Source organism: Protomyctophum parallelum (assembly GCF_964188405.1).
Source record: "Protomyctophum parallelum genome assembly, chromosome: 11".
Taxonomy (NCBI): domain Eukaryota; kingdom Metazoa; phylum Chordata; class Actinopteri; order Myctophiformes; family Myctophidae; genus Protomyctophum; species Protomyctophum parallelum.
Window position 1 is genome coordinate 4,496,317 of NC_139707.1, and position 10,235 is coordinate 4,506,551.

The 10,235-nt window shown below is 42.5% G+C and overlaps 2 protein-coding genes across 2 annotated transcripts in view; one reads left to right on the plus strand and one right to left on the minus strand.

Annotated features, from left to right (window-relative positions):
- Positions 1-350: 350 nt before the first annotated feature.
- Positions 351-10,235, minus strand: part of cerkl (CERK like autophagy regulator) — a gene marked incomplete at both ends in the record, with an annotated part of 57,662 nt that continues 47,777 nt past the window's right edge. Inside the window, 3 exons of the mRNA XM_083776076.1 lie at positions 351-435; positions 518-729; positions 9,911-10,007. Coding sequence (XP_083632202.1) covers positions 351-435; positions 518-729; positions 9,911-10,007 — 394 coding nt within the window. The remainder of the gene's footprint in view (positions 436-517; positions 730-9,910; positions 10,008-10,235) is intronic.
- LOC310866367 (chemerin-like receptor 1) lies at positions 5,737-6,690 on the plus strand (the record flags this gene model as incomplete). Its single annotated transcript, XM_083775976.1, has 1 exon — positions 5,737-6,690. The coding sequence occupies one exon, from the start codon at positions 5,737-5,739 to the stop codon at positions 6,688-6,690; it is 954 nt and encodes a 317-aa protein (XP_083632102.1).

Here is a 10,235-nt window from a genome sequence, read left to right on the forward strand (position 1 = left end):
TCATCATCCGACATATTTTACCGTTTTTGTTTACATGCTAGTAGCACTCGTTGGCTGTGTTTGTTTGGTAACAGAAATCTTTAGAGACACCCAATGTTATGTAACGTAATGTTATGATTGAGACCAGCCGGTTGAGAGGAGCGTTCGTTACTAAATAAATAAATCAGCGTTTCTTTCACCTGACAAATATCACTATGTGATCATTTCTTGTTTTCTTTTCACGTACTGCACGTTTTATAAATTTTCCAACTTAAATTATTCATTCCAGTCATGTGTAGATCTACCAAGGTGTTCCAGTCTGTGTGTAGATCTACCGAGGTGTTCCAGTGTCATTGTAGATCTGTGTTTTTTCAGATGCAGGAACAGCTGATGCTGGTCTCCAGCTCAGCACTCTCCACCTCCCCACCATACAGAGTTATCAGGCTGGAATGGACCCTGAAAACACGCAGTCAGAACTTTAATCCACGTCACCATCAGCATCATCATCACCATCGGTAGAATTTAGCGCTAGAATTACCTGACCAGCACTTCGTTGGGTATGCAAATGAGCTCTCCGTCGATGTTCCACGGGAAGCCCTTCCTCTCCGAGGACAGGATGGGCGTGGTCTTTGGATCGTCCACTTCCTGGCTGTCCTCGCTCCCCTCCTCCTCCTGCTGCCAGCCAATCGGGAGCCTGGGGCGGAGCTTCACGGCCGCCACGGTGTGCTTCTCCACGAATGGGAAGTCAAACTGCGAGAGGAGAGGGGAAGAGACACAACTCTAGCCAATCAGAGACAGACTTACTGGATGTAGCAGAGCCTGATGGTCCATAGGGATATCCCTTTGGTCTAGTGGTTAAGATGTTGGACTTCCACGTGGGAAACCCCGAGTTCGAAATCCCGGGCGTTATCATGGACACCCGTATTTAAAAAGGACCATAACTGGGTGTTGTCTGTTGCTAAAAGTAGCAATACCACAGTGTAGAAATTAGACTTATTATAGAATACTCTATTGGCAGTTTATTGGCAAAATTACAAAAATGACGTCAATTTAGAAAACGCCAACATGGACTATACACAAAAAAAGCCAAAGCTTGTTTCCATTATGGTGAAATAAAACACAACATGAACATACTGTACAAACAGAAACAACCATGAAACAAATACAAATGAATCCTTATATAAGGCTGGGAGCTATAAAGGACAAGAGGTACAATTTACAATTTACAATTTAGGCATTTAGCAGACGCTCTTAATCCAGAGCGACTTACATTTAAGCAAGAACAAAGCATGGGAATACATCACATAAAAAGCATTTATCATGAAACATGCGTAAGCTAAGAAAGTAACAGTGGAATATTTATATAGTGAAACTATACATACACTATACATATAAACTATACATCTTTACTACTATGCTATATATGTGTACTATGGCGTGCTATGACTACATACAATACAATTACAGTGCTGTCTACATAACATGCTATAAGTCTGTATCAAATGCTATATAATCCAACAGAAATGCTATCTAAGGGTTTAGGGTAAGTGCTAAGGGCCATGATGGAGTCTGAAAAGGTGGGTTTTCAGGCTACGGCGGAAGATTGGGAGTGATGCTGCAGTTCTGACTGCAATGGGAAGTGCATTCCACAGTTTTGGAGCCAGAAGGGAGAAGAGTTTGGGACGTGTGGAGCGTTGTCCCGGCGTTTTTAGTGAGGGTACTTCCAGCTTCCCTGCGTTGGCTGATCTGAGTGCGCGGGAGGGTTTGTAGGGTTCAATCATACTTGTAAGATATGGGGGAGCCATACCTTTGGTTGCTTTGAATGCCAGCATCAGAGTTTTGTATTCTGTGCGGGCAGCGACCGGGAGCCAGTGGAGGGAGCGGAGCAGGGGGGAGACATGTGAGAATTTTGGCTGGTTGAAGACCAAGCGAGCTGCTGCATTTTGGATCAGCTGGAGGTACCCTAAGAGACTAATCCAGAGCAGGGGAGGGGGGGGGACTTTGACCAGTCTGTTAGTGTTACGATGGAGCCATGATTTAAAGGAGAATTCCATACTAAAAGGCTTTCTTACCTTTCTTTGTAGTTGTTACGTCCCCATCAAAGAGGTCCAGGTGTTATTTTGTGCAAAAGCTCCTTATTGGCTATTTTCCCTACCATAAGCCCTAAATGAATTGCATTGAATTGAATGGGAATTGAATGGGGCTATGGGGTGTTGTGCTAATTAGCTTATTTCCATCGCTCAAAATTATAATTTCTTTGTATATATCCTCTCTTCATAATGTAAATAATACCCCAAGCGGCACACTTTACTACTTCTTTCGATGGAAATGAGCGAACTAGCATAACACCCCATAGCCCCATTCAATTCCCATTCAATGCAATGCAATTTATTGAGGGCTTATGGTAGGGAAAATAGCCAATAAGGAGTTTTTGCACAAAAAAACACCTGGACCTCTTTGGTGGGGACGTAACAACTACAAAGAAAGGTAAGAAAGATAAGAAAGCATTCTAGCATGGAATTCTCCTTTAAGGTCAAACAAAAGTATTGGCGTTCATATATAAACAATATGCACAATAAGCCATAGATACATGGAAGACTGACCTCAGTACAACTATGTTAAACCAACTAACATTAACCATAACATCAGTCAAACTAACCCTAACCTCACTAACTAACTACTGTAACTATGCCCAACAGTAAAACCTAAAAATCTAAACCTAACCATAACCCCAACACTCACCTATACACCAACCCACCTAAATAATTAATTATATAAGATATGTAGTTTAGACATCTTGTTTTTACAGGTCAATATTGAAGGACATGGTGCTGTTTGTATAATACAAATAAAGACCTTTCGACAAGCTGATTGATACTCAGGTCTCGGTAAAATCAGAAACGGCTTTCTAATGCACCAGATTTTCGCACTCCGTCCCTAACCACATCTCAGATTATTTTGTTCCAGGGACCCCCCAGATGCAAAAAAAAAAAAAGTCTGTTTGTTTTAACAGTTTGGCTCAGCACCAAGGCTGGAGGATGTATGATTGTACGTTACACAGCCCTCTCTCTACCATACTGCTACAGTGTGAACACGCTATGTCCCTATTGGTCAGACCTGTTGCATGTAACCTGTAACACCCCCAGGGGTCAGTATAGTACCATCGGTATTGATTGTCACCACACACACACACACACACACACACACACACACACACACACACACACACACACACACACACACAGGAGGGTGGACAGGGGTGACGACACTCTCAGTTTCATGAGGATGGGGGGACGTCTCCTCCAAAACAAAAAAATCATCACTGAGCACATACTGTAGATGGAGAATCAAATTAGTAGTATTATGTAAAAATCAAACAGTCAGCCTATTATTGTCATTACAAAGCTCTCAGCGCAAGGCAGAGACAGATAACAGAGAGCTGTAGTTGGAGTTGTTGAGTCAATCAATGAGACAATGATGGTCGTTAGAGAGAGTCTATTCAGCGTCTCAAGTTCTCTCAACGATGGTGACCTATATGGAGGGTTTATCTATTGTCTTTGATCACTTGGGGACATAGATTTCTTTCAGATGGAGGGTCAAGGGATTTTATACCAGGGTGCATACATTTTCTTCAGGGTTACACTTGTTTTTTTTTTAAATCGACCTGTCTCCATTCAATTCATAATAGTAGCCAATTGCTTGCTTGGTAGTTGTTTTTCCCCACAATATAACTTTGTAATGCTACTGATGTTTGCGCCTAACAAAGTATTACATTGTGCGTTTGAGCCCATTTGAGCCCCAAAATGATACTCACTAGCCTGCGGAACCCCATTTGAAAATGTATGCCAAGGACCCCCATAAGAGAAGATGTTTAGCAGTGATTTTCAACCATTTTCATTTCAAGGGCCCCAGCGGTTTGACCTGAATTATTAGGCTACGGTCGCCCATTTAATGGTATTGCTATATCTCAGACCCCAATGTATATTGTCAAATCAATGCTAATTTAACTCTGAGTTACAGACCCATAAGAGTCTATTTGTATTTGGTTCCCAACTATCATTTAGTTGGGAACCAGGGGGACTCCCTCAAGGACCCCTAGGGGTCCCCGGACCCCACTTTGGAAACCACTGTTCTAGAACACACACAATCAGGTAAGGATGGCTGTCTTTGCTGTGGCTGTGTTTTGCTGTGTCGGGCAGTATTTTGCTGTGAAATCTGCCAAAAACCGCAGAAAACAAATGTTTAAAGAAAAGATTTAAAATGCCCTCTGCACCACTGTTTCACAGTAGGTAGAATTCGTACATTTCAAACGAAAGCACGAGTCAATACAAAAACTGCTACTTTTAGGACGAAAACCATGAAAAGCACTAAGACTTAACTTACATCAGGGTTCTCCATTTTCAATCAACATTTAAAGACGTACAAAATATGAAAAACAGGACATCATCATATAAAGACAGTAAAAAAAAAAGGGAAAAACACATTATGACTTGGACCCCTTTCATAGAGTTTGTAGAAAGCATACCTTTCACTTAAACCCATATTCCCTTGTACAATCTGATACCTCACACTAAACCTGACATTGGGCGACCTCTGGTTGGAGGCCCTCAGTAAGTAGACAGTTGGATATAGAGCAATTTACTATCTAAACTGAAAGATGGATACAATGTATGTAACCTAGATACCACACCCTGATGGAAAATGCTGTTTATTTTATTTTATTATTATTTTTTTCTTCTTACTATGTTCATTAGTACTTTCAAAACTAGTTTACTAATTACTTTTACTGTCTTGTACTGTCTGTCTTTGTTTTATTTGTCTTGTTCTGACCTTGATTGGGGGGGAGGGGGGGATATTTACATGTCTGATACAACAAAATGTACACATATGTTTATTCATTTATTCATCAATAAAAATCAAAATAAAGTGTACAGTATGGGGAAAGAAAGAAGGGGTGGATGGGGGGGGGACTCTGAATGTTTTTTTGATCATCTTCATTGGGGACTCACATGATTGTGGCATAATATGTAATCTAGCACTGTCCTATCTGACCTAATCAACACACACACACACACACACACACACACACACACACACACACACACACACACAGTGACATGACACTTGTATAAAAGTTGCCTCCTCAACTGTTTACTGGCCACACTTCTATCAGGTCTCTTCTCTGGCTGAGCTCTTTTCAACGCGCTGAAGAGGTAACCTGGTGAAAAGGGGTAACTATTTTAAGGTCTTTATTATGGCATGTTTGATATCGAGAATAGAGTTGTTTATTGCTAGTGGTTTTTTAGACCTGAGGCCGATTCTTCAAAAAGCTTTTCTAAATCATTCTACAGGATTAATTTTAAATCAATATAGTTCTGATTTGTTCGTACCAAGGTCCCCCAAAATGATACGTATTTGATCTTCTGTTTTTTGTGTGTGTGTGTGTGTGTGTGTGTGCGTGTACGTGTGTATGTGTGTAGGTGTGTAGGTGTGTGCGAGTGTGTTGATTGATTAGGTCAGATAAAGAGCTGAATAACTACTGTCTACATAAAATGCTCTCTAAGTTGCTCTCTAAGTTGCTCTCTAAATGCTCTCTAAGTTGCTCTCTAAATGCTCTCTAAGTTGAGCCTTTGCGTACGCCTTTGCGTACGCCTGTAAGGTCGTCGGGGCAATGGCAAGTGCTACGGGCTATGGACATGACATGGCGTGTTAAAACAAAGCATGTAGCTTATACAAACTGTTTTGTCATTTCAGACGATGGAGGATTCGGGGATTTTAGGCCAGGGACCGCTCAAGATCCTCACCCTGGTCATCTACAGCGTGGTGTTTGTGCTCGGCGTGCTGGGGAACGGAGTCGTCATCTGGGCGACGGGCTTCAAGATGACGAAGACCGTCAACACCGCCTGGTACCTCAACCTCGCCATGGCCGACTTCCTGGTCACAGCCATCTTGCCCCTGGAAATCGCATACAGAGCGTTGGGCGGCCACTGGCCTTTTGGCAGGATCTTGTGCATAATCGACGGCATGGGTCTGTTCATGAACATGTACGCCAGCATCTTCACCCTGGTGGTCATCAGCGTGGACAGATGTGTGTGTGTGGCGTGCCCAGTGTGGAGCCGGACCCACCGCACCGTCAGAAAGGCGTCCTGGGTGTGTCTGGGCGTCTGGGTGCTGGCCTTGGCTCTCAGCATCCCTCAATTCATCGTTGCGTACTCGTTCTACAGTGATGACATCGCCTGGTGCGACAACTTTGAAATCATCATGTTTCGTAATAATGCTCAATATGGGGTCATGATCATCACTAACTTCCTCGTGGGATTCGTGGTCCCTTTCACCGTCATCGTCTCCTGCTATTGTGTGTACATCTGCCGGGTGAGGAAAAATCGCCAGCTGGCCAGCCAATCAGGTCGTTCCTTCAAAATCATCGCAACTGTTATCGGTGCGTTTTTCGTGTGCTGGGCCCCCTATCACATCATACGTCTGTCTTTAGCTGGGAAGAAGACGTTCAGTGACAGTGACACGCTGATTCTTTGCATCGCCTTCGGCCTGGCACTTTTCAGCAGCTGCCTGAACCCACTGCTGTACGTGATGCTGGGTCAGGATTTCAAGGATTTCAAGGACGTGTTCCGCATCATACCGGTTCTGGAGAAAGCCTTTGCTGAAGATCTGCCCACAGATACGGCCGTCACTGAGCAGACCCTCCTGTTGTGAGATGGAGGGTAGCACCGGTCCACCTGGAACCCAAGACCCAGAACCGGCGGGCCGAACTGAACTGAATATGTTTGTTTCTTCTTTAAACAAACAAAAACAACTATGAATGTATAAACATGCCTGGAGAAGCCACTTGCAAGCCCCTGGAGGGTTTTTAAGGCTTTCTCCTTCACATTTTTTATTGACCTTGTGTATCATTTCCGAAATGTGTTTGTATGTGAAAATAAACAAACAAACAAACTCTCACCATCTTTGTTGGTTTGTTTTTGTCACATTCCAAGGCAGTCAATAATTTGAAGAACAGCAGCAGTTCATTCTACAAATGTCTGCTAAATCCTAACGGTGTTCTGAAACCTTTTACATGTCAACTTTCTCTATGTATTTGGTCTCAAAATGTTTCCATGGATACTCCCAGAAGGAAATATTTTAGTTATAGTTTCACTTAAAACTTGATACCATTACAATCCTAGACATTATTAGCCTAGATGTTCTCAAAGATTTAAACGATGATACAACCGTAGTGGTTCTAAAGATAGATACATTATGACTTGGACCCCTTTCATAGAGTTTGTAGAAAGTATACCTTTCACTTAAACCCATATTCCCTTGTACAATCTGATACCTCACACTAAACCTGACATTGGGCGACCTCTGGTTGGAGGCCCTCAGTAAGTAGACAGTTGGATATAGAGCAATTTACTATCTAAACTGAAAGATGGATACAATGTATACCATACCCTGATGGGTATCTAGGTTATTTTATTTTATTATTATTATTTTTTCCTTCTTACTATGTTCATTAGTACTTTCAAAACTAGTTTACTAATTAATTTTACTGTCTTGTACTGTCTGTCTTAGTTTTATTTGTCTTGTTCTGACCTTGTTTGGGGGGGAGGGGGGGATATTTACATGTCGGATACAACAAAATGTACACATATGTTTTTTCATTTATTCATCAATAAAAATCAAAATAAAGTGTTAAAAAAAAAGATTTAAACGATGATGAAAAGCTTATTTTTTTAAAACAATTTTTTGGAGGTTCTCTTTGACATGCATCTTTAATGAAATTAGGCCCATTTCTTTAAATTAAGCCTCTGTAGTGATACATGTCTAGAGTTCATAATGTATCTTTATTTTTTGTCTTTTTCTTTGTTTCCAGTGCTTAGGATCTGGATTATGTCCAAATGAGTCTACCAAAAAAACAAATAATATGAAGCAAATATTTGAGTTAAAAACGTTTTTTTGTCAGACCTGTTGCATGTGACATGTAACACCCCCAGGGGGCAGTATAGGACCACCGGTATTGTGTGTCACTCCACACAGACACACACACACACACACACACACACACACACACACACACACACACACACACACACACACACACACACACACACACACACACACACACACACACACACACACACACACACACACACACACACACACACACACACACACACACACACACACACACACACACACACACACAGTCACAGTCACAGTCACAGTCACAGTCACAGTCACAGTCACAGTCACAGTCACAGTCACAGTCACAGTCACAGTCACAGACAGACAGACAGACAGACAGACAGACAGACAGACAGACAGACAGACAGACAGACAGACAGACAGACAGACAGACAGACAGACAGACAGACAGACAGACAGACAGACAGACAGACAGACAGACACACACACACACAGACACAGACACAGACACAGACACAGACACACACACACACACACACACACACACACACACACACACACACACACACACACACAGACACAGACACAGACACAGACACAGACACAGACACAGACACAGACACAGACACACAGACACACAGACACACACACACACACACACACACAGACACAGACACAGACACACACACACACACACACACACACACACACACACACACACACACACACACGTACACACGCACACACACAGTGTAATTTGGTCATAAGTGAGTGGCTTGTTTACAGTGCAGTATCCTGCCTGATCCATTTATAACTTCACACGCCATCCCAGCATAACCTTTAGGATTGTCTTCATCCATCCATCCATCCATCCATCCATCCATTCATTCATTCATCCATCCATCCATCCATCCATCCATCCATCCATCCATTCATCCATCCATCCATCCATCCATCCATTCATTCATATATTCATGCATGTATCTACAGTAATGTGATTGCATAAAGGCCTGATAACAATAAACAGACATCCAGATCAGGTCATGTCAGTGTATTATTATACATAGAATGTGGGTTAGTTGGTCATGATGACTCATGCCATGTTGAGCCAACATGAACTAGGCTAATCCATTAGCCTAATCATTGCTATGCTACAGCGTCCCACTGGCCTACTGGTAGATGGCTGATAATGGGACAGGTATACTGTACATACTGTACAGGTCTACAATGCCACAGAGCAGAATACCCAGATAATTGGCTTTAAGCCATTTAGACCCGAGTGAGGATGATTCTACAAATGCCTTCTAAAGTTTTCTGAAAAACCCATGTTTCTACGTCAGTGGTTCTCAGACAAGAACCGGACCAGTCAAGGACCCCCAACATGATATGTAATTTGCCACCGACCGGACCCCCATCTGGAAATATGTTGTTCCAGGGAAGATTTAGTTAAAAAACTTTTTCAAAAATAGCAGACCTACAAGCTCGTAGCACGGCACTGGGGGGTGCCACCCAGAATGGGTTAAAGTGTTTCAGCTAACCAGCCAAATGGGTTATAGATAGCCTTACAAGTGATATTGCTTTAATTTTGCATTGTATTCATGTCGTTATTCTCATGCCTGAATCTGAACTGCTCATTTGACCCTTGGCTTCCTAAATGCAGTTACTGCCTTGGTTTTGAGTTAGATTTTTTTTTTTATCCTAACTCGTGCCACATTTGCCCTTGACAATGGAAGAAGAATTTTCGTCATATGTGTCTGAGCAAAGCGACATGTTACGTCATGATGATGCACGATGATAAGAGCGCCCCTCACTTCACACAGGTGTGATTTTTATAATGCTTTTCCTCTAAAACACTACAAAATTAAACTCTACAACTTTGTCAAGAAAAAGGAGGAACAGACAGACAGACAGACAGACAGACAGACAGACAGACAGACAGACAGACAGACAGACAGACAGACAGACAGACAGACAGACAGACAGACAGACAGACAGACAGACAGGTTACCTGTCCAGTTTTACTGCCGTATCTTTTCAGGTGTCTGATGAACTCCGACCTGGAAGTGTTTCCTACGGCAATCAGCTCGCCGCTGCCATTGGCCAGCCTGAGAAATCAAACAGGAAGTCGGTGCGTGTGAGAGGAAAGGTCATCACCAAAGGTTTTTAATATACAAAGATATACAGACGATCTTCGTTGGAGCCACTAGAGGCGAAATGGACTACAAATCCTACAAATGGTCTCCTAAGTAGGCGTGGTTTGGTTCTCTCCCGACAGATTCTTTGTGTGTGCCTACACACAAATGTTTTCTCATCAGACTGTGGTTTTATGGAGG